The sequence below is a fragment of the Neopelma chrysocephalum genome, unplaced genomic scaffold (genome assembly GCF_003984885.1).
Source record: "Neopelma chrysocephalum unplaced genomic scaffold, ASM398488v2 Primary Assembly neopelma1_96250, whole genome shotgun sequence".
Taxonomy (NCBI): Eukaryota; Metazoa; Chordata; class Aves; order Passeriformes; family Pipridae; genus Neopelma; species Neopelma chrysocephalum.
This window is the reverse complement of record NW_020924899.1, coordinates 115766-143015: the sequence shown is the minus strand read 5'-3', so window position 1 is coordinate 143015 and position 27250 is coordinate 115766. Positions and strand designations below refer to the sequence as shown.

General features: G+C 49.5%; 1 protein-coding gene across 1 annotated transcript; it reads right to left on the bottom strand.

The window, feature by feature from the left end:
- Positions 1–850: 850 nt before the first annotated feature.
- Positions 851–26351, bottom strand: FAM83C (family with sequence similarity 83 member C). Its single transcript, XM_027708500.1, has 4 exons — positions 25762–26351; positions 18618–18785; positions 13980–14104; positions 851–2181 (listed from the first exon to the last, which is right to left on the bottom strand). The coding sequence occupies exons 1-4, from the start codon at positions 26314–26316 to the stop codon at positions 1254–1256; spliced, it is 1776 nt and encodes a 591-aa protein (XP_027564301.1). The 5' UTR covers positions 26317–26351; the 3' UTR covers positions 851–1253.
- Between the last annotated feature and the right edge of the window lie 899 nt (positions 26352–27250).

The window sequence follows — 27250 nt, the reverse complement described above, 5'->3', positions numbered from 1 at the left end:
TGCTTCCGCTTCCGGTGGGCGGGGGCAAAGCGGCGCCGGTCACGCCCTGCGGTCACAGCGCCCCCTACCGGCCGGGAGGTGCAACCGCCCCAGGCAGGGGAGGGACCGACCTGGGACATCCCCGGAGGGACAGACACCCACCCGGGAGGGACAAACAGCGACCCTGGGAGGGACAAACACCCAAACACCCACCCGGGAGAGACAAACACTCACCCTGAAGGGACCGTCCCGTGGCGGCAGCACCGCCCCAGCACCCCCCGCCAGCCCTGTGGGACACGACCCGTCCCCGTGTGCCCCGATCCCACCTCGGGCCGAGCCCGCCCGTGTGTCCCCACGGACACGGGCCCGGGTACGGCATCGCTGTCCCTGTGCCAGGTGTGCCATGGCTGTCCCTGTCCCTGTGCCAGGTGTGCCATCGCTGTCCTTGTCCCTGTGCCAGGTGTGCCATCGCTGTCCCTGTGCCAGGTGTGCCGTGGCTGTCCCTGTCCCCACTTCCATGGCCACTCCCTCATGTGCAGCCCCAGCCCACGCCCAGGTGCTCCCCAGGTGCTGGCACAGTGTCCCTGTCCCAGCAGGAGCCGTGGGCGTGTGACAGCAGATGTGTCACCTGAGTGCACACAAGGCCACCCGGTGCCTCTCTCGTGTACAGGGGCACCCTGTGTCAGCTGCCACTGGTGTTCAGGTTGACCCAGGAGCAGAGCCCATCTATGTGCTGACACCTTTTCCATGCCACTGTCAGCCACGGGCAGATGCCAACCACATGCCAAGACGTGTCCCTGTCCCCTCCCTGCACAGCTCAGTGCTCACCCCCCAACCAGGACCCAACATGGCTCTTTCCAACAGAACAGCTCCTTTATTTTATCATCCCCCTCACTTTGGGCATCTGATTTGCACCAGGCAGGGAGAAGAGTTGCTCAGCACAGAGAGAACCCAGGCTCACCCCGCAGACCTCAGCGGCCAAAGAGTTTCCAGCTGTACAACGGTTTTGCTCCAAGTTTGTAGGGAAACGGCTCTTTCCCAAAGGGGTTAAGAGAGAGTGGATTATGTTTATGTGCTTTTCCCTCTCCTGCCACGATTATGCCATTGGAAATTTGAACTGTAGTTGCTAATCTCACCTGAATCAGTCATCTGCACAGATTAAACAGGCGCCTTTTCACAGCAACAACACTGATTTGCCACCCATATTTTGATTCCAAGCCCCAAGGAAAAGCAAGCACTGGAAAACCAGAGCCGAGGCCCCCTGGAGGCCCAGGTCAGAGTTCGAAGCGGCTGTGTATGTGTTTGGATTTTAGCTTGTTGTACTTGGTGATCAGGTCCAGCTTGCTGTGCCCCAGAGTCATTCTCTTCTCCGCCCCGTACGCGCTGTTCTTTTCCATCAGCACGTCCTCCGGGAACTTGTCATAGCAAGGCACCGCAGGCTTTTTATCCCGTCGGAGCTGGTTGTATGGGGAGAACAGGTCAAATTTCCCATGTCCGGGGCTCTGTCTCTTTTCCACCCCATAAAACACATCATTCTCAGCTGGCAGCTCCCTGGGGGTGCCCGCAGGCCCCCTCTGCTTCAGGCTGGTCCCGCGTCTCCCAGCACCCTCCGACAGGGATTGCAGCGGCTGCTCCGGCCTCGGAGGGGAGCAGTGGCTGCTGTTGGCCTTGGAGTCCCCTTGATAACCAGGTTTATTGGAGCTCGGGGCAGGGGAGGGCTCTGGCTGTAGGAATGTCCTTGCTGTCATGGGGTTTGGTTTGGGAAACAAGGGGGGTTTATTTGGAGGACTGGTCGCTGAGTCTGGTGGTTCTTCTTGCTGCCTAGTGGGCTTCAGGGATGTGTCTTCCTTCCCCTTTTTATTGCCAGAATCAGAGCTGGAGTCTTGCTTTTCCTGCTGTGCACTGCAGCTGGAGTTTTTCATAAAGGGAGACACTTTTATGCTCCTGATGCTCACGTTGGAAAGGCTGCTGGAGGGGCTCAGGGTCTCAGCGTCATTCCCCTGAGGGGGTTTTAAAAGGCAGTTGTCAACTTTTGAGGTATTCCAAGAAGAGAGGCACGTCCCAGGATCCGGCACACAGAAGCTGGTCACTGCTCTGGACTCTGCATACAAGTACCGGAATTCCTTGTCAAACTCGGCAACAATTTGGCCACGGAAGTGGGTCACCAGGCCGGTGTGGACCTGGCTGCAAAGCCAGGTGAAACTGCGGGAAAAGAAACAAAACACATGGAACTTCAGTTCACAGAGTGCCAAGATACCCAGCGTGGATTTTAACATTCCAGGGATGGACTGCTCCCCAATTTGCGTCTTCAGAACTTCCTCTAAGTCTGCAGGTCTGAGATCGCTCGTGGAGATGAATGTGCCCTTCTCATGATTACGGAAGAGCAACCCCAAAATTGTCATTTCATTTCAGCTTGGGGGTCCCTTCTCGCCTTGGAAGGAGCTACATTCTCATGTCCTGACACCTGCAACACATGATGGGCTTGAAGGAGCTGCTTAGGCAGACAGGAGGTAAGGAATGGAGGAGCAGAGGTCTCCAGAGCCCACAGGAATAGCTCAGGACAGGAAGGCTGATGATGTTTTCCACAAATTTGTGAGATTCCCAGATGCATGGTCTTAGATGTTTGCTCACCAAGGGCAGTCCCTGCCCTCACAGTACAGTGTTTTGCAATCTTTTCTGGGACCTTTTCCTATTCCACCTTAAAACCAATCAGTTTTTGCCCCAGATGGGGAAAAACTCTATTAATTGCCACTCTTCATATTTTCCTTGTCTGTTAAATCCTACCTGTTGTTTGTGCCAAAACCTGAATAGTTCTTCTCCCATATAGCTACAGATCATAACCACAAGTCTCCCCCTAATCTTCATTTTCCTGGGTTAAACAGGGAAGCTCCTCTTACAGAGCAGGCTCCTCAGGCTCCTGGTCATCCCAGTCACCATCTGCTTCTTTTTTATTTTTGTCCTTGCTATAGTCAAACCAGATCAGCATGTTTAATGTGTCAAATAAACCAGAACCTTCAGAGATGGCAATACAAGCTTAGGGCTGTGTTATCAGCTGCTGAAGTGAGACACTGACTCTAAAGAGCAGGATGAAACGAGAGAAACTCCGGGACAGCAGTTGTAATGGGAAATTATTGTCAAGTAAATGTGTCATTTCAGGACAAGATACTGGCACTGTGTTTTGGGACCTCATCAATGTTTACCTCACAAGACAGCTACTTGGGAACTTCTAGTAAAACACAGCTGTGGCCTGTCCCTGAGCACTGTGCAGTTGTTATGGGTCCTACTGGTGTTTGGTGTGTTTACACTCAGCAGACACACCCCAAAGAGCAACACAGAATGAAAAAAAATCAATACTCTACTGCACAATAGCAAACCAGGTAAATTAGTTAAGAATGAAGAATCAATGAAAGAGACTACTCAGAAATACCATACTGGAGGCTCAAAGCAAATGCTTCAAACCTTCACGAAGATATGAGAGAAAAAAAACCAAACCAGAAACTGGGATGACTAAATGACAGAGGAGAAGCTCTTAAGTCCAGAAAACCTAACTTTAAAAAAGGTTGGATCACACATTGCAAAGGGTGAAAGAAATAATATTCAGCTCTCTGTGGGGCACTTGGTCTGTGGGGCACCAGGAGTGCTCAGAGAATTCCTCTGCATGCCTGTTTATTGTGCAGGGGCTTGGGATGATCCCTGCCCTGAGCCCCCCTTTATACAGGGCATAAGGGAGGATCAGTCTCCTGTGGAAATCTCTGTAGAAGAGATGAGAAAACATCAACAGAGCAGAGAGCATCAACTGGGCAGGACCAGGGAATGTCAGCCCCGGGAGTGCCACAGGATGAGACAGCTCAGGTACCAACCAGGATGTGCCATCTCCCACTTGAAAGGGCTCTGGTTATCAGGAGAGTGGGAGGCTGTTAATGTGATAAAATGTTTCTAATGTTCCAGACCATTACGTCTCAAACTGCACAGCACAAATTAGATAGATAGAAGTTGTGTAGGTACACAAATTAGTAGAGACTCTTCTAAAGAATACAATTAATGGCCAGATAGGAAATACGAGATGGTGGGAAAGGCAGCTTTGGCAGAGGAATGTTATCTCTCACAAAGCCTTGAGAGTTCTTTGAAGAAATCCAGCAGTCCAGACAGGGGAGATTTCATGGGCTGACACTGTCAAAGGCGTCTGTCTCAGGGCACTGCCTGGCTCCCAGGGGTGCTGGTGGCCACGTTGCTCACAGCTCTTCCCCTGCTGCACATGAGAGTCTGCCTTGCACCCCTCACTGTGAGCATTGGCTCCCGAACTGGGGGAGGACCCTGGTTATCCAGGGGGAGGATCCTGCCTGCCACCTGTGTGCCCAGTCTGACACTGCTGCTGCCAGCACACCTGGAAACAGCTGGGCAAGTGGTCCTGTTTGCCCTCCTTGTTCTGGCCAGGAGGTCTCAGACTCGTGTTCTAGCAGGTACATCCCATGAGCTCCCTGCCCACCATGGCCTCTGGCCTCACCTTAGCAGAGGCAAACAACAGCTCTTGCTTAGGTTCTCTTTGCCTCCCTGGACAGTGATTTCTACCTCCTGTCCTCTCCCAGCCCCTCTGACCCAAGCACTGCCCCCCGTCCCAGTGCACCCATCCATCTCCCCTCATCCATGGGAGCTGTCCTTCCTCCTGTGAGGGGAGGGCATTCCCCTGGCATTTTGACTGTCCCTGCCACCGATGCCTCTTATGGCTCCTTGCCCAGTCCGAGCATTCCTTCTCCCAGATTCCCATGCTGATCCCACTCTGAGTCAGGATAGGACCTGGAAGGAATCATCCAAGTCCCCTGGTGGCACAGCCCTGCCCCTTGCCATGGTTTCCATGGTCAGATGTGTGCCTTGCCCATCACAGCTATTCCCATGGCTACAAACTGATAAAGGTCTTTTTTTCCATGGATGGCATAGAGGAAATAGCCAAGGAATGAGCATCCTTGATTTCTTCTGGTATAAAAATGAGGCATTGGATGAAGCAAACAGGTTACAAATTCAATGCAGACAAGGAGAGGTTCTTCCAAGGCCAGACTGGATGGGGCCCTGAGCAACCTGGTCTAGTGGAAGGTGTCCCTGCCCATGGCAGGGGAGTTGTAAGGTCCCTTCCAACCCAAACCATTCTGGGATTCTACGACTCTGTAATTCCTTGCACAACACAACACACAGGTGGGCTGTGGAGCTCCTCCCTGCGTGTCACCACGGGTGCTGAAAGTTCATGTGACCTTCTAACACTGTTAGGATTTTCCTGACATTATTTTTTCCCACAACAAACTGCTGCACACAGAGCCCATATCCAGTTCTGGATCACCCTGGAGCACGAAGGAGTCTGGGAGAGCGTGGCTGTAGGACAGGATCCCTTCCCTGACCTGCTTCCAGGCAGTCCAGGAGCCGGTGCAGCTCAGCCCTTGGCCGGGAGATGGAGGTGCAGCATCACCTCCGGGAGGGGGGGCACCTGCCTGTCCTCGCAGCACCCCCTGCCCGGGGCTCTGGCAGGGGCCGGGCAGGAGTGGCAGGAGCAGGCGCGGGATCCTCCATCTCAGCAGCATTTTCAACCCCCGGATTAGCCCCCTGTGTGCCCTCCCTGCTCTGCTCTGGGGTCACGGGGGCCTTTCCCCAGCTCTGTGCAGGTGACTCCACATCTCCACACTCAGCCTCTCTGCCTCAGCTCTTCCCAACATACAAGATACCAATTTTCAGCAGAAGGTTTTTCGCTTCTTTCAGCAGCTTCTCAAATCCACTTTTATTGCTCTTCTGTCACTTGGGCTGTCAAAGACACTCTTTTCTTTCCATATGCCAATGCAAACTTCTTTGTTTTGGTTTTACTCGTGGCTAAAAGTAGGTACCACATAACACTCATTACTAGGCCTTTCATTTCAAGTGACATTTTCTTTGATAAGGTCACAACAACCTGCCTTTATTGCAGCAAGGCCTTTCAGCTGCTTCCAACACACTTGAAATCATTTCCACTCCTTGCTTTTCATTTTCATTTTGATCCAAAGCACTGCAATGTATTCAGCTAACAGGGACACCCATTTCAGCTACCTCTTAGTTGTTATTCCCCCTTCCAGTAGCAAGCCTTGTCCCTTTCTGCTGGATTCACTTTTTATTTATACACCTGAGGACTTGCTCCTCCCTGCTTTGGTGTGCCCAGCAAGACCTTATCTCCTGGCAGTGTTCACTGCATTGGGTTCCCCTGCTGACACACTGTGCCTCCCTTACTCCTTACACACTCACTTCCTGCTTAATTATCATTTCTCTCTTGAGGGGACTGCTCAAGTTAAATCTGGAACTTGCTCTTCCAAGGTCTTTCCTCCTGCCTGGGCCTTGAATACCTGGGAGTATGAGCACCTTGCTTTGAAAGAAATTCCAAGCCTCCTCCAGCTTCAAACCCATGTAGCTGTGCCTATTGCCAAACACTTCTGTACTGTAATTTTATTTCGTCTGAAGTCACGTGCAGAGCTTTTGTAATCCTGTAAACTTTCGCCTCTCATTTTTCAGTCTTAGCTGCTGTGTCGGCTTCAACCTCAAACTTTGAGTCTTTCACTGTGGCAAACACTGAGGTCCTTCCTCTCTGTGCCCATGGCAGGACACACCGAAACCATGACCATCTGTCATTGTGAGCTGAGAAATCAAATCTCCTCCAAGGCAACTCAAACAGCCCTTTCAGGCTGACAATACCAGCTCTTTTTTCTAGTCTTACTCTGGCAAATGTTTGCTCTACTTTTCCTGTTCAAGATCCTGTTTAGCTCTAGCCCCTGTTTGCCCTTGGACTCCTCTCACCTGCTGCACCAGTAAATGTCTCCATATCCTTCACTCTGCTACCCAATCAGTGCTCAAAGAAACACACTATTGCTTCTGGTGCCCAGAATAACCCTAAATAGCTAGATATAGAATAACAATTAGGATTTTAGATTATTGCTTTGCCCAAATACCTCAATCTAAGTTTTTTCCTTCATTTAGAGGAAATATAATGTTAAAGATGGAAAACACAGGGAAACATTTAATCAATAAACATGTAAGAGTCAAGGGGGCTAAACTAATTTGCCTACAGCTGTTTAATAAGAGCCATGAGCTTGGTTCCCATATTTAGAAAACCCTGCAAAAATATGCTTCATCCCTACCAACAGGCAGTAATATATCAGAATTAATTAAAGAATGAGAATCACAGACTATCCTGATCTGGAAGGGACCCACAAGGATCATCCAGTCCAACCCTGGCCCTGCACAGACACCCCAACAATCCCACCCTGTCCCTCAGAGCATTGTCCAAACCCTCCTGGAGCTCTGGCAGCCTTGGGGCTGTGCCCAGTGCCCTGGGGAGCCTGGTCAGTGCCAACCACCCTCTGGGGGAAGGACCTTTCCCTGAGATCCAACCTGACCCTGCCCTGACACAGCTCCAGCCCTTCCCTCAAGTCCTATTGCTGGTCACTGGAGAGAAGAGATCAGCATCTGCCCTTCATTCAGCTTGCCAAGGGTATTTTGGAAAATAAGAAGGGTTTTTACAAAACTATCAAGGAAAATGTCAGCATAGAGAACAACAGTTCAAAATGGGAATGACAATGTATCTCCCACTCTTGCTGCATGTGTAAATTACTACATATAGGGCTTGTAGAAGACAGACTCTGATGGCTACAGATGTAATTAGAGACTAAAACTGGATTTCAGGTGTGATTTGAGCATGTATTTGAGGAGAAAAGGGTCTCCTCTTACAGGTGATGAATTAACAGACAATTACTGAATACATAAATAGTCAAGGACAGAGTAGGAAAATACCCCTCTGCAAGAGAGGATGCAGAGAGCCTGGACGTGTGGATTCACTGTCAGTGTAGAAGGACACATGGGAGGTCTAGAGGGATCTTCCAGTTTGGCTCTGGTGCTTCATGAGCAGCCTAAATAATGGGAGAGTGTACACTCAATAAATTCACAAATCATGTCCAGGGGAGAGGGACTGCACAGAGAGGAGTCTGAAAAGGGTTCTGAAGAAATGGATGCAGTTCAGTGGGAAAATATTAAAGGAAAATACATTCCAGGCAGTCACAATCAGGTTGGAGAACAAGTAGGCAGCAGCTCTGGGGGTTGGAGTGTGTCTTAAGGAAAACACACATCTGTAGTGTGACAGAGGGAGAGCAAACCCAAATATCCTGGGAGTGCTTGAGCCACACTGTGGCCTACAGGACACTCACTGGACTGGAATCCTCTGAGAAACAGGAGATGTTGAGTCTGTGGAAGAGACAGCTGAGGGTCAGGGGGTGTCTGTGCCCAGGCTGTACAACCCAAGCCACATGGAAGGCACCACATGTGGGTGTCCTTGTGAATGGATGTGTCCCCTGGGAGTGAGTGCTCAGCAAGGAACGAGGAGTGAGCGGCTCTCTGGGATGAAGGATATTAGAGACATCTGGATCTAAGTTATGGAGCTCTGCAGAGAGGCCACTGGTCAATGCCTGTACAGGTCCCATTAAAATAAAAAGATATGATGAGTCTCGGGGGTAAAATACGAAGTAGGAAGCTCAAAAAAAAATCAGTATTTTATTGGCAGCCTTATAAAATGCTCCCTCTTCCACGCTTAGAATGGGACAGAGAAGTAAAAGAGCATTTCAGGATATGGGTATGGAAATTATGTTAGGGAAAGGGTGGTAGAATCACAAGGAAATGGAAAACTGTAGGAACATAGTGACTCTATGAAGAAAGCTGGATTTCATCTTAACCTAACTGCAACCTGGCTGCTGCACAATATAGGGCAGAAATTAGGGCTTGAAATTAGAACCTGAAGCATAGCTGGATGTGTAGAAGGCCACACAGTTTGGGATCACCCACTTCACCTCAGGAATAAAAGCAAGAAAACTGTATTTGACACAAGGACAGGGTGGAAATCAGTGACACTTGGATAAGACATTAGTATCTATTAGAACATCTGAACAATTACATCTGTGTTTAGAAAAGTGGTGAAAAACCAGAGCAGATCCAAACATTGACACACACATGAATTTTATGAGATAAAGGAACAGAGAGATGATGTGAAATACCTGAGCTGAAATGATGATTCTGACACAGGAGGCACCTCAGGAACTTACTGGGACAAAGAAAATCAAGGAACAGTAGAACTGCAAAGGTAGAAATTGTACAGAAGGGACAAGTCGAGGTTATGTTGCTGGGCAGTGGCCCAATACATTAGAAAAAAAAAAGGTCAAATAAGGTAAATGATATATCAACAAATGAAATATACTCCTGTTGGATTAAAATTCCACTCCCAAATAGGAAAAATATAATATCAGGGCTATACTGGGAACTTTCCAAGCAGAGTGCTGATGGTAAATATGCCACGTTGAGGAAGTGCTGGGAGACTGAGAAGGCAGAAAGCAGAGGAATAAAGGGAGATTCTGCCAGGTTGAATGGGGCCCACTGCGAGGAGAGTTACCAAAACTGCATTTTAGACACTGTAAATGACCACTTTTTTGAGAAACTAACCAGAAAAGCAACAAAAGAAGAAACAGCATAAGCAGTTCAGAGGGTTTCTTTGGTAAGGCCACTCAGCAAAAAATAACCATGACTTACCCATATCAAATACTCTTGCAGGACCAAAATAATCCACAACAGTAATACTTAACTTCAAAGAGAAAGTGATGAATGCTATTTAAAAGAAATTTTAAAGAGTAATCAAGAAGGTTAAATGCTTGAGGCAGCACGAAGATTGTTCAAAGATGCTATATTAGAGTCTCAGGGAAAATGTACCTATCAAAATAAAGACATTTTAAGCCATCCAAAAACTCACCATACTTAAAAGGTGCATTAACCAAAAATATTACAGCAAACAGCCTTCAAAAACTGAAAGTCAGCGATTTTCCAATGATTAACCAGGGAATAACCTATCATTTAAAATTGAACTTAGCAGCAGAGGGATGGAAAGCAATAAATGTGAACCTTTTAAAGAGCTCCTGGAAAACTACAAACCAGCCAGTCCTATTTCCATACTGAACAAACTGGTAGAAGCAAATAGAGAGTAAAATGATTAGATGCATAAATAACTATAATCATACCACTGAAGACTCAGCATGTTTTTGTGGAAGGGAGCCATGCCTCAAAAGCCTCTTGCAGATCTTTAAAGGAGGCAGCAAGCACAGGGGTGTGTGTGCTCTGCTTGATGTGTCAAACCTGAACTTTCAAAGAGATTCTGACGTGGTCATTCAGCAAAGATCGTTTTTGGTTTTGGAAAAATTAAGTGATCGGGGGGTACACAGGACAGTCTTCTTGAGAAGTGAAAGTTGATTAAAGATGCAAATGCTATCAATAGTTTTAATTTACCCACTGGAAACCCTCAAGTTTTGTGCTGGGACTGCTGCTGTCCAACATAATCAGAAAAGTCCTGAAAAAAACTGTCCCTGTCAGAGCTCATGACAAAATTATTGTGGGTGGTCAAAAGAAAACTGGATAATCAGAAGCTGCAAGAGGATCTTATAGTAATGGGGGAACATGTGACAAAATGATGGACAATTAAATGCCAAAAAATTCAAATTCTGGACACATGAAATGACTGAACAACCTAGGATATCAAGGACAGCAGCTGGAGAAGGAATGGTTCACTTGAGGCATTATAATGAAGGAGGAAAAAATCATGGATGCAGTCAAGAAAGTAAATAGAAAACAGTGATTTCGCACAGGAATCTGGGGACATCAAAGAGAATTATCTAGCAGCAGGTCTAATGTAAACACCACAGATCCCTTCTTAAACATAAATTAAACTGCATAACCCGTGGCCAGAGGGGATTGTGGAGGCCAGACATGGTGGGAAAGTCTCCAATGGCAAACTGAACATACAGAAGCACATACAGCATAAAACCCTGGAGCTTCTGAAACCTCTGATCCTTGCACACAGCACTGTGGAACTGTAAAACCTCCTCTTGGGTAAGAACACTCTTACCCTCCCTCCTGTGCCATCCTGAGACACACCCCTGGGTCCATCCTGGATCTTTGGCTTTACTCAATAACTATTCTCATCCTTTGAAATTAGCTTTCCCATCTGCAGGAGCAGTAATCTAAATATCTCCTATACAGGCTGCAGCATTCCCAGGAGCAGAGTTCCTGATTTTCTCCTGTGGAAGTGTTTCTGACCACTGTTGAACAAATTCCTCAAGAAGAGACTGTTTATTTTAGTCCAAAACATCCTGTGCTTACTGGGACAGCAGAGAATCAGATATCAGACTGTATTCAACTGAAATATTGTCTTCCAGAATTCCAGAATTTTCAGCTCTGCAGAGATCTGTAGAAAGAGAGCTCATGGCAGCCCCCAGTCCCTGCCCCAGAACAGCACAGGAAGGGACAGACCCAGGGAATTGAAGTGGTATTTTAAGCACTACTCTGACTCTGGGCCACAGGGAAATGAGCTGCTCCTCCAGCTGAGCTGTTCAACCCAGCTGACACAGCTACTCCAAAGGAGTGGGCTCAGTCACCTAATCCCTGCCCCTGCAGCCAGTGGAGATGGACAGAGGGATTTAAAAGCTGTGTGGATGTGGCACTTGGGGACATGGTTTAGTGCTGGGGGAACAGTTGGGCTCGAGGATCTTAGAGGGCTTTTCCAACCAAAATAATTCCGTGATTCTAGGATCCTGTCTTTCCAGGCAGCGATTCAACTCTATTGCTCTTAGACATCTTAGGATGGTCAAAATGCCACCAGACATTGCTCTCCATGTTGTTTATGTACAGAATCAACGAAACCAGCTTCAACCAGGTACTTTTACTTCCATTTTTCAATCATTTTGCCAGCGTTTGATGAGGTGAGAGCTCCACTCTCGGAGGTGATGCAGTCAGCACCAGAGGAGAAGGTGCAGCTTGGAAGCTACAGCACTGAGGAGGACACTGGTGGCCCGAGGGTCCAGCATGTGCTCACAGGGAGATGGAAAGAGAAAGAAAGGGAGAGGGACAGCAGTGTTCAAGGAGACCTGGTGGAAAGGGAATAAAGTACTGCCAGGGCATCAAAATCACAGAAATATCAGAGCAATCTGTCCTGGGGAGCTGCAGTGTTAGTGATGGATAATATGATGTGAAACAGTGTGAAAATACTGTGGGAAAGACCTGTAGGTGGAAAACTCAGAGTCTAGTAATAAAAATATAGTACAAGAACAGTAGTCCTGACCCTCTGATCAGAACTGTGATGGTGAAGAGTGTTGAGATCACAGAGGTTGCAAAATTAGGACAGACAGTAACAGTGGAGATTCATCCACTCATACACATACAGGTTAATGCTTCACTGGGATGAACCATGGAGAAAAACTTCTTGGAAGCAATAAACGATTACATGCCAAAATTAACTAGTCTAAATTGTCTGACCCACAAGAAAAGATGCAATTCAGGATGTGGTCTGGAATGATGCACAGGACGCAGTTCCAGGGGTAGAAGTGGAAGAGCCCGTTTGTAAGAACGATCACAACACAGTTTTAACTCTCTAGTGGCAGGGAGCAATCTAAATAACTGCAGCACATGGGGATTCCATTTCAGAAATGTAAAAATGCAGCAATCGGTCAAAGGGAGCTGAAAAGGAGCAGAGCAAGATTCCCCAGGATGACGATGGCTGGCAGGTTGTTCACAAATGCTGCACTGGCAGACAAGGAATTGGAGGCCCCATGTGAGACCTGTGGGTCAAGAGGAGCATTTCTTGATGTCCAGGCCATAACTAAAAACCTCAATGGACTTCCTGCATCCATTGCTAGTGCTGGTGACACCGAGACGTGTTTCACTCCCGTGTACCAGCACCACTGGAAAGGCTCTTAGCTGAGGGCTGGGAGGTTTCCAATAAGATCCCACCTGCAGAGAAGGGTCTGGATATAATCTTGAGGCCCTTGGAGCTGCCCTCCACCCTGGGGCATAACAGAGTGTTCTGTGAAGAACGAGACTGCTGATGGTGCTGATGGCATGGGGAAGCACAGCCTCTTGGAAAAGGACAACAGGGATACTGCAAAGGCAAGTCCTGCCTCACCCACCTGCTGGAGTTTGGGGAGGGAGCCAGTGAGCTCATGGATAAAGGGGCCAGTCAACTACATGTTTTTGGGTTTTCAAACAGCCTTTGGCAAGGTTCTACACCAAAGTCTATTAGGAAATGAAGTTGCCCCGGGCATGGAGGAAAGGTCTTGTTCTGGACCAAGAGCTGGTGAAAGCACAGGATGAAAAGGGCAGGGTGTGCTGTCGCTTTCCAGCCTGGATAAGAGTCAGCAGCAAGACCTGAGACTGGTGCTGGGACTGGTTTGCATCCTGTGGGTGCCCTCAGGCATCGAGGGGTGCAGTGAAATTCCCAGGTTGGCAGAGGATCCTCGGTTCCTTCAGGTGGTTGGATACCTCACTGAATGTGAGGAAATCCAGAAGGTCCTCACAGAACTGAGCAAGTGGACAAAAGCCAGAAGTGTGGCTGATGAACTTCAGTGTAGGAAAATGTGGTGTATCCATAGAGAAAAATGTTCTGTATCAGGCCTGTATGATGCTGAACCTGGAACAGCTCAGGAAGGAGCTCAGAGTCATCCTCAGTTCTCTGACATCAGCTCAGTGTGCAAAAGCAGCTAAAACATGCAGGGAGTGTTGGACCCTGGCAGCAAAGGCCACCATAACAAACCAGAGTCTGGGCATCTTTTGCCCCTCTCCAACACCTTGGTGCAGCGTGTCAGGGGAGGCCACAGGCAGTTCTGGTCTCTGCATCTCAGGAAGGATGTGGTGAGGTCAGAGGGGGTGCAGAGAAACAGAATTAAAAAGGCTGAGGGATGCAGCAGCCACTGTATAAGGAGAGACTGAAAAGTCCCAGGTCTTCACTTCAGATAAGAAAAGGGCAGGGAGGGTGGGTGAGATAAAGGCTTGGAAAGCTGTGGAAGCACTGACTGGGGTGAATGCAGGGCAGCTGTTGGACCAACCCACAGCACTACCTTACAATATTCAGTATTTCTGTAACAAATATTTCCTCAGTGTCACCAGTCTTTGCCACAGCTGCTGCTGTATTTTCTTACCTGTATGTACCAGCAAGAACTTGGTCACAATCAACCAGGACAAACTTCTCCAGAACCTGGCCTGCAAATTTCTTGCCTGCTTTGCTGTAGTAGGTGTCTCCACTCAGGCATCTTATGCGCATGTTCTGAAAGCAGAGCAAGCAGAGTTGGTAAAGGGACTGAACTAAAGGGAGGTGTTCCTCAGGCATCACTGCTGGACTCCCACAAGCCTGTGCTCTGCTCCCAGAGGTAGAGCCCAGCAAGGCATCAAGTATTTCTTGGCTTCTGCATACCAAATATTTTGTCACACTGTCTGCTTCTCTAAGATAAAAATACCAGCAGATATTAACAAGTTGCACTCAGGTGCAAATTCTAGCTTGAAAAAAACTCGGAGAATCCTGTGAGCCTACAGACCCATTCTGAAGTATGTAAAACTATCCAATTTCTTCCAGATTATTAATAATATTCAACTTGCCAGAGCTGATGGCTCTGCATTGGAACTAAATTTTGGTACCCATAACAACCAGCCAGTTTCTAATCAATCAAATGTTCTGATTTTATGCAGTGACAGGCTTCTTAAAACCAAAACATTATTCAGTAAAAAAAGATTTACAGAGAGAAATGTCTACATTGTAAGAATTACCTTTTATCAACATATTTAAAAATTATAATAACATTTTCAGCTGCTGTACTCAAGTGAAACAGACCTGATCCTCCTCTGCTTTAAAACTGCAACAACTTGTCTGATACAACTTTGGCCTGTAAAACCAAATAGAAGTAATAGAAATTATTTGCACCTCAACTAGGGAAGGCAGAAGAGCAGAACAGTGGCTGGAAACAGTTACTGGCCTGGTCTGTGTGATATAGTGCCAAACAAAACATCTTGCATGAAAATAAACATCCCTAAGGCTGCACCTACACAGGGCTGCCAGGTCATCCCTTCCTGCCCTTTGGGCCATCTCTTCCTGCCCTCCAGGTCATTCCTTCATGCTGTCCAGGTCATTTCTTCCTGCCCTCCAGGCTATCCCTTCCTGCCCCCCAGGCCAGCTCCCCTGCCAGCTGCAGCACCTCTGGCACAGCAGGAGCTGTCACAAGCTGCCACCAGCTGTGTCTGGCAGATCCCTCTGTGGGCAGCTCATCCCTGCCAAGCATCAGCCCCACTCAGGACAAAGCCCCACAGCAGCTGGTTTGGGCCACACGTGATGCCAGGGACAACCTGCCCCCCTGGCAGAGGTGGGCACTGCCCAGGTGGGTGCTCAGGGGGAGGTGGCAGCCTCCCCTCTGCCACCCAGCAGATCCCTGAGCAGGCACAGCCCTCCCTCTGGCAGTGCTGCAGGAAAACACCAGCACCACCAGCTGGGATTTGCCTGCAGACGTTCTCTGCAGGGCACAGTCCCATGGCCCTGCCACCCGTCCAGGGCTGCCCCTGAGCATCCCTGTGCCCCCTTCACCCCCTCCTCCTCCTCGCAGGCTGAGCCTGTGTGGGCTTCCCAGGACTCCTGTACAGAGCCAGGACCGGCTCACCCGGTCCAGGTCCTCACGGCGCGGAAGTCGTGCCTCGGGGGTGAGGAGGAGGAGGCAGGTGACTCCATTCCTGATGGATCCCAGCCACCTGCGGCAGGTGACTCCACTCCTGATGGCTTCCCTGTTCCATCAGAGCCCCTGCAGGCAGGAAGGGGGATTCCTTCCTGGAAACACCCGCAGGGAGCCCATGGCAGCAGGGTGGGACAGGCTTGGTTCTCACGTTGCAGGGAGAGTCTCCCAGCCCACCCAGGAGCACCATTTCCTCCAGGGCTGCACAACAGCAGCAAATCTGCTCCCACCAGGGTCCATCCAACCCTACAGGCTCTCTTTGGTGGTGGGCAATGGCAGCTGGGAAGAGCAGGAAGAGGGCAATCATTTATGATGCTGCCCCTAATATTGCTGCTGCCCCTAATACTGCTGCTGACCCTCTTTTCTGCTCAGGGGATTTCCTGATCCTCTTGGGGTTAGTCTCAGTGGGAACCCCACCAAGTACTGGTCCAGCCTTCTCTTGAGTTCATGGAAACTTTTAGCAGGGACAGAGCTGAAGCTTCACAATCTTTGCACAGTGGCTCTCACTTGTTGCCTTCTTGTGTCCCAGAGCGTGTCCTCCTCTGTCCCCTGTGAGAAGGGAGAAACCTTCTCCCTGCAAGGACAGCTGGGCATTGGAACAAGTTACCCACAGAGGCCGTGCAGTCCCCACGCTTGGAGATTTGCAAGACTGGGCCAGGTAAGGCCCTGACCTCACAGGTGATGCTGCTCTGAGTGGCAGGTTGGGCTTGATGACACCCCAGGGTTCCTGCCAGCTTGCATTAGCCTGTAATCCTCTGAAATGACACCACAAGTTGTTGATACAGACCAAGATACTCTGCATGCCTGGGGAGGTGGCCAGTCAACAGAGGGATTTTTGTTTTCCAATGCCAAGGTTTTAGCAATACTAGTTCTCACTGGGAGGAGCTTCCTCTTCCTGTCTCTGGGGAAATTCAGATAAGGGATATCCCATAAATTTGTCACCACAGTATTTCTTCACTCCCTTTGTCCTTTCCAAGGCTGGGTGAGTTGCTGATATTTGGTTAATTTTTTCCATCCTCTCCTTCCTCTTGGCAATCCAGGCCCTGAATCATCCAACAAGATGAGAATCCTGCAGTCTTGCAGGAAAGCCAGACTGCCAGGTACCACTCTTGCTCCATCCAGGCAGCAGTTGCAGGATCAGCAGATGGATATTTGAAATAACTCCAGATTGAGTCTTCTGCTGTCACCGCTGCCAACACTCCTCAGCACCAGGATTTGCCACCAGCAGGCTCACATATTGTTCTCAGAAGTAAGATGCTGGAGGGGCAATTACCCCAAATTCCCCATCAAACCCCAAATTGTCACCAATTATTCCAAATGGAGATTTACCACCACATCCTGTCACAACTCAGAGGCAGGAATAAAACATGTACCCTCATTCCACTCAAATGTGAGTATCCAGCCTGTATGGTTGGTAATGGGCTGCTTGAGGTGCATCAGTGCAAGAAGCACTTCAGATGGAGAGCTGCTGATGAGTCACAGAATGGAGAGGTGAGTTAATTACCCATTGAAGCACAAGACATGACATCAGGCCTAACAAAGAGATGTAGGCATCTCCATGGATATAAACACATTCTAATTTTAATTAAAAAAAACGGCCACATCTTGGATAAGAAGCAATAAAAAAAATCTTGGAGAGATGGAATTCATCTGGATCCACCAGGTGACTTCAGTGAGAAGGCTATTTTTGACAGCAAACATGCTCCAGCATGAAGCAGTTTTCCCTAACAGCTGCCATCTCAAGAGGCATGAAATGAGTCTGGCTTGTGAGAAGTAAGAAAGGACAGAGCTTCTCCAGCACGGGGGAAGGATCACAGGATCACAGGATCACAGAACCATTGGGGCTGGAAGAGACATTCAATGTCATCGAGTCCAACCTTTGACCAATCCAGTCTTGTCAACTAGACCAGAGCACAAAGTGTTTCTCTAAAGAAGCCTCTCTAAATTAACCTTTAAAATTAACCCTTGTGTAGGCAGGTTAAAAACGAGGGAAAATTAAGACATTTTTTACTGCATCTATTTTGAATGCTGTGAAACACTATTTTTGCATTTTTCCTGGCCTGTTCTTAGGGAAAACCTATGAAACTGATGGCTGGAGGAGAATCAGGGTTCCAGGGAATCCTGTGCACCCACGGAAGGAGAACAGCCAGCACTGCTGGCCTTGCAGGACTAACAAATGACAACAAAAAATTGTTTTCCGTTGATTTTCCATTTGATGTGGAAATTGAATGTGGAATTCCAACTGAATTTCCATTGATAGCTGGTAGCCAGAAATGGGGAGCAGCAGGATACTGGGGTGCATCTCTGAGGCTGCAAGTTCCCAAGAGAGCTTGTGGCACTGCCACATTAATTTGTACTGTTTTATCACCCAAACCTTTGGTGATGGGCCTCCACTGAGCAGGAACTGGGCATTTCACAAATCCCTCATGGACCCACAACTGAATCCCAAAGCCTAGAAGCAGATGTTAGCATGAGATTTTTAACCTGTGGGTGCAGCAAAAGGAAGTGGTGGGGTTTGCAGCAGGACATCTGAGGGGACTCATTGTTCCCCTTCCCCTCCCAGCTACTGCCCTGCAGCAGCTCTGCCTGGAATCTAAACTGAGCTCAGGGATCTGAACTGAGAGAAATTTAAGTCTTGCAATTCTATGTCCCACAGCAGGGGCTGTATCACCTTCCCCCTTGTCCAGGTGATACAGGTGCACATGAACTGAGTTTCCTGGTCTCCCTCTGCCTCTGCACCAGCCCAGCAAAGTGTTCAGTAACTCACTGCATCTCACTGGCCTCAGGTTCACGTTCCCTGCGTGTCAGACTGAAATGAGGACCACAGAACATCAAGATATGGGACTCAGAGGCTCCTCCACATCTTCCCCTGTGCATTCAGACAGATCTTGATCTCCAAGACCAAACAACTGTGGTCCCTTAGCCTGGGACAGTGAGAGAAGGGAGAGGTTCCAGGGAGAAGGGAGAAGTCCTAGGGACTAGGCAGAGGGAACAGAACAGAGGGTACGTGGTTTTTATCAGTTCCAAGACCTGTTTATCATATCCTGAGTGTGACTGAAAACTTACTGGGAAGCTGTCCTGAGTAAGAGCCATTTTATTGCACATCTCCACAAAATGCTTCAAGTACTCTTCATCCAGGATCAGGTAAACGGGGACGTGCCGTCTGCTCGAGGCCTCCAGAAGGTCACACAGAATCTCCATGTCTGTAAACAGATCCATCACAATTGCTATCACCTGGCCAGGAGAAAAGAGTTGGGGGGGGGGAAAAAACACAAGAGACTGTTGAAATCTCATGCCCAAGTGAATTGTGCTTAAACTACAAGCTAAGCACTCAAACCTCCTGAGTTACTGAGTGTCTGTGGCCGCCTGGGTGGAGGGGCTTCTGGATCCTTGTCTTTAACAGCCCTCACCCCACCACGGCAGCCAAAATAAAATTTTAATAACTATGAAGACAATCCCCACCCAGGTACCTCCCATCTCATCTGTCATTCACAGAAAGGAATGGCTGAAAGGGTAAACTCTCAATGTCAGTGGTGCAATAAGTATGTGTTGTCTTAAGGAAATGTGCCAGGAAAAAAGCATATAAACAAGAGCAGAGACTGAGCCAAATCATCATTCAATCAGCAAGAGTGACTCCACGTGAACGGCAGATTCATATGAAAAAGTACCATTTTTTTCAGGAAGGACACACTGCCAGGTAAGGGAGAAGGTATCCTGAGTATGTCCATGTTACATCCCAGGGGTGCCAGGACAAAATCAGAGAAAAATGTGTGTGGAAAGGATTCCTTCCCGTTCCTGGCTGGCAGAACTCCTTCACACACACAGCCCAGGATGCAAGTGATGGGTATGAAACCTGCCAGGAGGAAGAAGGAATAATACTAAGACTATCAAAAAATAGAAATAAAAATAAACCAAAGACTTGCAAGTAAAGTCTCCAAGGAGGTGTTTTAAAAAGGAAAAGAATTTTAAAGAGAACTGCCAGTTCTTTAGAGAATGAGGTAGAAGAAGGCGGCCATGGGCACCCATTCCACTGTGGAGATAGAAAGGGACCACCATGGCCACGTGAATTCTTCAAAAACTGGAAGGAAAATACAGAAAATAGAAGGTAGGTCATGACAAGAAGCTACTACAAGTAAGTTGACCCAGAACTAGAAAATTCAAAGTACAGTATGACCTGCAACAAGAACAATGGTTGGTTCCCAATGGTTGGGAAATCAACCATATAGGAATAGCCTGAAGAGGCTGTTCCTCTGTTCCTCACAGAGTGAAGCTGCCAGCAGGCAACATGGGGGGCCATTATTTGGATGAGGAAGTGACTGTTGGGATCCACCTGTTGGCTGTCACTGCCAGTGATGGGAATCAGGAGGGCACTTCGGAGAAGGAAGGAACAGGCAGGAGAGCTCTTGCTGAGCAGGATGATTTGTCACTGCACCTCAGGGTGCAGAGCAACCCAGTGACTCAGACCTTGAACCATCAGCAGTTAACACTGAGAACTCATGGAAGATGGGAACACACTGTGGGATGGAGGAAGATAGTGAAGGATTTACCAGCAGGGCAGCTTTGTTTCAAAGATTAAAAAGTAATAGAACTACTGCCCAAATACTTTAGTTCCAGCCTCTACCATATCATAATAGTGAATAAGGTCACTGGTGCTCGTAAGGTGGGTGCATAACCCTGATGGGAGTGTCTGCACCCAGCAGAAGATGCCCAAATAAGCAGTGATCTGGGAGTGAAGCTCCACCAGCCTGTCCTGCTACTCAGTGTTCATACCCTGCACCACAACTGGCACACGAGATGCATGAGAGTCTGTCCTGCTGCTCACCGTGCTCCCCGTGAGGAGGAGGGAGCCTGTTTGCCAACCCTCCCCTGCCTGGGTTAGAGCACGGCTGCAAATGCAACTCTCCACAGCCCAAATCACACCGTGCAGCTCCTCCTCTGCCACTGCTGCTCTGCTGCTGCTCCTCCTCAAACCGAGAGCTAAATGCAGAGGGTGGCAGTGAGGTCAGCTTTTACATGTGCAGTGGTTCAAGATTTAAATAGGAACAGGGGAAATGGCTTTCATGGCAGGGCTCTGATCTGGAATTGCTTCAGGAAAGAGCAGATGAGCTCCAAGTATCGCTGTCCTTGGATTTGTGCTCCAGACTCCCACGCTGGCCCTGGAGTGCCCACTGCCCAGTAGCTCTTCTGCTCTGTTTTCATTAATAAACTCTTTCCAGGCTCACACTCATGGCCTCGGTGATGAGTGCAGGCAGCTGCCATGGGCAGAGGGGGGATCCATGGGCTTCCCTGTGCTCTCTATCTCAGACTTCTGCTTGGGAAGCTGGCTCCTCTCAGCCTGCACACACCCTCTGCACCAGAGCCAGAGAGGGCAGCAATGCCAGAAGGTTGCTTCCTGCTCCCTTGGGGATTTAGCCCTTTTGCACATGGACAAGATTTCACGGCTCTGTCTGTTTTGTCCCCAAAACCCACCTCTGTGATGATGCTCGACTGTGATTGCTCCTCAACATCTCGCAGAAGACCCCAGGCTCAGCCCACCACAGCAGGGATTGGGGAAGAACCTTCCCAGAGGTGGTGCAATCCCAGGCACCCACAGAGGACACAAGGCAGCTGTCAAGAGCTAAAAATCACTCCTGCTGTCCAAGCCCAAACCACATCTCCGCCCTCTCACCCTGGCCCTGCGAGACACAGCCTGACTCTGAAGGGCACCTCTTTTGTTGCCCCTGTCAGTGTTGTGTTCTCAGAAACCTTACAAGGCTCTGGCAAACTCTTCTCCTCTCCTGAAACGTGCCCACCTGGCATGGACAGGAGAGTCAGCCCTGCAAGAGCTCTGCAAGCAGTGAGCAGCATCTTCAACTTCCCAAATTAATGTTGCTGCTGGGCTCTCAGCACTAGGTACTGCTGAGACCCACACCAAACAGGACCCCACACCAAACAGGACCCCACCACATCTCTCCACACTGTCCTGCAGCCAAAGGCCAAGAGCAATTTAGCCAAATGACTTTGATGGGTCACACATCCTTTGATGATGAAGCACCAAGAAAAAAACTATAGCCCAAACCTTGTGTAAGGCCTCAGGCAAGTCCCTCTCAGCCGTGCTTTGCCTCACGATACTCCAGCTCACCTCAAGCTCAGGTTTGAGGCAGGCTTGGCCCTGGGGACAATCTAAACTCTGCCTGGGAAGTCAACATGATCGAGTCAAGGGAGACAAATGCTCCTTTGCCCCCAGATCCCCCCTGCCCAGAGGCAGTGCCTGCACTGGGGATGCACAGAAGGTCCACACCATCTTGCTTTTCCCTACCAGTGCTCGCAGGCTTTGGCAGGGCTGGCTGGCACAGTGCAGGGCTGGTGCTTGCCCAAAACTGGCCCTGCCAGGCCGCAGTGAGAGGGATGGGGCTGAGCAGGCAGCAGCACATGTGGCACAGGGTCAGCTGTGCCCCAGTGCCCGGGCTGGGTGCAGCCCTGCACCTCCTGCAGCCTCGGCTGGGCTGCGGCCTCAGCGAGAGCCCCGGGCCGGCTTGTGCAAGCGGGGTGGAGCCCTGAGAGTCACACTCATGCCTCCCAAAGCAGGGCTTCCCCTGGCATCAGCAGGTGGCACAGGCTGTAGCTCTGCTCGCACCCCCCTCCCCAGCAGGGACCCGGGCAGAGCCAGTGCCAGGCAGGAGGGTCAGAGCCCTGTGTCACTGCCCTGTGCAGTGGGGACAGAGGGGGGCTGTGCCCTCCCTGCAGGGGGGAGATGCAGGTGCCTGTGTGGGGCTGCTCATTCTAACTGTGGGTATCCATAAGGGCACTCAGATCAGCATGTCCTCCTGGCAGCAGGCAGCTCTTACAGCAACATCAGCTCAACCCCAAAGCCAAGAGGTTTTTGGGGGAAGAAGACCCTGGAAGTTTTTCCCTTGAAGCCTCCTAAGAACATGTGGTCACAAAAGTGAGGTCTAAATCCTCAAAGACAATTCCCAACAGCTCTTCAAAGCAGTGGGAGTTGGATATCCAGGTATCATCTGCAATTCAGGCTCCGGACAACACAACTCATGTTTAAAGCTTTGAGCATTCAAGTCAATCAGGCCTTAAAAACTTAAACAACATGTCAGTGCCTCCAGCCCCTCAGTTTCAGTGGTGGGAACTGCAAGGCTGGGCTGGCTCAGAGCATCCCTGCTCCTCACCATGCTGATCACAGCCTCCAAGCCCATGGCAGGACATTGCAGAGACACAGCTGCCCCACAGGCTCTAGAAAATTCACACCTGGCCATTGTAGGGCTAAACCATGACATTTCCAACCCCACTTCTGGAAACTCACAATTCAGCAATTACTGGAGTCATCACTTTGGGAATTACAGCACTTACCAGCACCCCACTGGGGTTTGCCATCTGTCTGGTTTGTAACCAGCACAGCTGGTTTTACAGGTATTTGCCAATAGCCCTGTGGTTTGGGTCATTACTGCAGTGGTGCCATTTGAAGCGACACGTTGCTTCCCTGGGCACCATCAGGGACCCTTCTGCCACCCCACAGAGACCTGGGTGCACAGCCAGAGTCAGAGTTGTCCAAGAGGGGTGAAAGAAGCAGCATGGACAGTTCACACCAGATTGGAGCTCATCCAACTAGAGTAAAGTTGAAATAGGATTATCAAATGAAGCAAAGGTGTGGCTGCACTGCATCTTCTTAAGTTTGCAAAGAGAAAAGCTCAAATCCGAACATCCGCCTTCAAAGAGAGCTGGTTAAACACAGCCAAGTCAAAAGACCAACTGCACCAGCAAAAGGTACCAAGGAAACAAATGCTCTTTTCGCTGATTTGTCTGTACAAATGTGCTGTTGCAAAAGATGTCAGCTGATGTTGTTCTGTGTGACTGTACCGGGGAAGCACCAAACAGCATTTCCAGACACACACCCTTCTGTCTGCAGGACCCGGAAAAGCCATTGGGGATCTCCACAGCATTCCCACTTCCCACCAGCACTGTGTCCTCGGGGAGGAAAAACACTCTGAAAAAGGGATCTATGACAAGAGCTAGAAGTCTAGTGGAAAAAATACTGGAAATGGAGAAACAGCAGCTGAAAAGTGAACAGCAGGTGATTCTCCACATGGTTCCTACTGGCATTTCAAGCAAAGGATGTTTTTACCTTTGGTTGCTCTTTTGTCATTAAAACACACATAAGTAACATCCTTTTGCATGGTTTGATGAGCAAAATGACTCAGTAAGTACTTAAATATGTGTAACTGGGGTTGTGAATGAGCTGGAACCGCCATCAATCATGGAGTTAATCATAGGAAGCACTGGCCAGAGCTGCTAACCCAGAAGCCAGTAGAAAACCAGCAATAAACCAATAAGATGGTTAAAAACTCATTCTCCTGTTTCACACAACAGTCAAAAACATCGTGTGAAATCCCCAGCTTGGACACGAAGGGCTGAAGATTGTTGGGGCTTTGTCAAGTGAAGCAAAGAAAGCAAAAAGCTCAAAATGTAGTGGGAGTACAATAAAGCACCCGCTGCCTGGGCAACCTGCCCGCAGCAACAGGCGAGTTCCTGTGAACTGAGAAAGCAGCAAGATGTTTTTCCTGTGGCTCAAAGGATCATAATACCATGGGAGATGTGGGACACGTGCTGAGTGACAGGAGGACGTTTCTTGGTAGTCATTTACTCAGTGCACTCTGCCATGACTGTGCCTTAATCCCCGCTGCTGACAAGGCTGGGGTCAGTGTCACAGAACTTTTCAGATCATTTAAGCTACCATAAATCAGCTGCCTGCAAGGACAAACAAAGCTTTTTGTCACTTACTTCCTGGACCAAAACTTCCTGTATTTTCCTGTAAGGTGCAACAGAAGTTCAGGCATTAAGCAAGGGCTGCTTACAACTGAGCAGCAGCTCACGTGGCACAACAGTCTTTTGGGCAAAAAAGATCCCCATTCACCTCGTCTCACGCCCAAACGTCCTCCATATGTGGTTCTTTGAGGATGTTCTGATGCTGCAGCAATCTGAGCTGCTGGGAACACATGAATTCCTTTGCTCAGCTCTGCTGATGGTGACAGATCACACCTGAGCTGCAAACAGCTCACGTTCTCAGCACAGCCCAGGTCCAGGCAGGACAATTCCTTATCTCCTGATATTGCACTATGAATATAAGGAGTGACTGAGAAGTTAAATAGGAAACTACTGGAGTGATAAGAGAAGTCGCCTAGAAGATGACTGGTTAAAGTGAACTTTGCTCGAAATATTTCCTCAATATCTCAACACAAATACTACGGAAGAAAACTAATGTGGAACAGCTGGAAAGAGCCATAAAGAGGACAAAGACAATAAAAGCTGCAAATGTCTCTGTGGTACAGTTTTCTGAGTTGCTGCTTTCATACAGAGTAGAGTAGCACAGCAAAAAGAAGCAAGAAGTAGCAGAGTAAATTCATGCCAGGATTGTGCTTAGTAGGCAGGTACTGTAGTCATCCAGTTTTTATGACATCTGAAGGTTGTAATAACACAACAGAAACTGTGAAATGGGGCAAAACGGGTTGATCTTACTCATCCTCAGAGAGGCACAGACATCAAGCCTAGGAGACAGGATTCTAACCTACTTCAAACTACAGGCAGGGATTTTCAGTCCCACAAATTTACTCAGGTCACATGTGGGGAGGCCCTGGCACAGGTTGCCCAGAGAAGCTGTGGCTGCCCCATCCCTGGAAGTGTCCAAGGCCAGGTTGGACAGGGCTTGGAGCAACCTGGGCTAGTGGAAGGTGTCCCTGCCCATGGCAGGGGGTAGAATGGGATGGTCTGAAAGGTTCCTTCCAACCCAAACCATTCTGTGATTCTCCCACAGAAACTCACCAGTGGTGAGTCCTCTTGTCCTGCTTAACATGATGTCCAGGGCTGGAGAAGAGCCCTGGCCGTGCAAACTCCCTGGCTGAGGGAGCAGGACTGGCTGGGACAGCCAAATGTGAGCTCTGCAGGCCCTGCACTCGCTCCAGGCTCTGCATCCCCACAGCCATGGACACAGAGTGCCTCCAAGGGCACTGCCTGGATGACGTGAAATCCCAGGCAGAAAGAAATTACGGGAAAGGAAAGGAGCAGGAACAGTTACAGATCTGCTGCAGACAAAGCAATCACACCACGCCAGACACGCAGAGAGCAGCGACAGCACGGAGCATGTGGTGCACAGGTGTGGGAGCAGCCCCCACAGCCGGGTGCTGTGGCACAGGGCCCCACTCGAGGGACACAGCTCTGTACATACCGTCCGTGCCCGGCTGATCAGAGACCGGACCAAATCCTTAATGCTGTTAGTTTTGTTTCTTTGGAAAACCACAGTGGCTTGAGTCTGGCCAGACACCGTGAGCAGTGGTGTCCCTGGCCACCCCAGCTCCAGCTCTGGGGGGTGCACGTCAGACATGAGCGGGAAGTAGGTGCCCGACGTCAGTTCGGAGTTGAGGGAGAACCCGTCCCCAGCGTCCGCATCGCCAGGGTCGGCATCCTTGTCTTTCATTGCATGGGGATCTGGAAGGCTTTGGTTCCTCTGCTGGCTGATGTACTCCATGTCCAGGGCGGAGAGGAAGGGCAGCTCCCGCTCCTCGGCGATGGCGCTCAGGTACCCGCGCTCCCCCTGCTCCAGGAAGGCGTCGATGGCCAGCCGGGCTGTCTCGCTGTGCTGCAGCACCAGCGGGCTGGGCTCCCTCCACCACGGCTTCTTCAGCTGCTCCAGGCGGCTCTTCAGTGGCCCAGACACCCCTTGCTGGCCCCCATAGCTGCGGTGGAGCTGGGGCCTCACCTCTACTGCCAGGTAGTTGAACATGACCGGAGCTGCTGATGCTGAGAAGTGTCTCTCCAGCTGTGCCCGTCTTCAGGTCTTTTCTGCCCCTCCTGCACTCCTGAGCTCCTCCCAACAGGTTCCTTCAGGACTCAGCATGAGCTCCACTCCTCTGCTCAGGAGTTAATCACCAGGTACAGCCTCCCACTCCGGGGGAGGAGCCGGCTTTCCCCGGCTCCCTCACCCCGTTCCCTCAGACACACACCTGACACCCACTTGGTGCCCAGAGTGTCCCTTTTGCTCGGGGAGGAAGATCAGCTCTTCAAGCTGCTCCCTCCTTTTCCTTGTAACTGATTAATGTACTGCCCTCCCCTTCCCTTCCCTAGAGAGGTCCCCACCCTTGGCCAAGCAGGCTCTAACCTGTTTTGTCCCTCACCGTGCTCGCAGTGGAAATGCAGATGCTGGAACTTGTTCCTGCTTGAAATTTGTTCCAAATCAAACATGCTGCTCAGTGTCAGTTATAATGAAATACAAATATCCCAAGTGGGTAATCAGACTTGGCAAAGGACCTTACTCATCCCTGAGCCACAGCTAACGCTCCTTCTTAGCATTTCTTGGGAGCCTGGCTCTGCTACACCAACGTTGGGCAGAGAAGCCAGAACATCGTATTTTTTGATACCACAGTGTCACAGTGTTTGTATAAAGCACAGCAGGAATCTTGGTCATCAGATACCACAGTGGAGAAGAGCAATAGCTCACATGCTCTGTTAGCATCTCCCTGGAAATCCTTCAAGGAAAGGACATTCAACCCTAGGAACCTGGAGCTGTGCAGAGGACGAGACTGCCCACGTGCTGTCTATTCTGGGATTAGTTAACTCCAGCTTCCCAAAAGCACCATGGAGCTATTTTTGGAGGAACAACACAGGCAGATATGGCTGTGTGAATCAAAGCACTGTGCAGGAACACACCACGAGAGCAC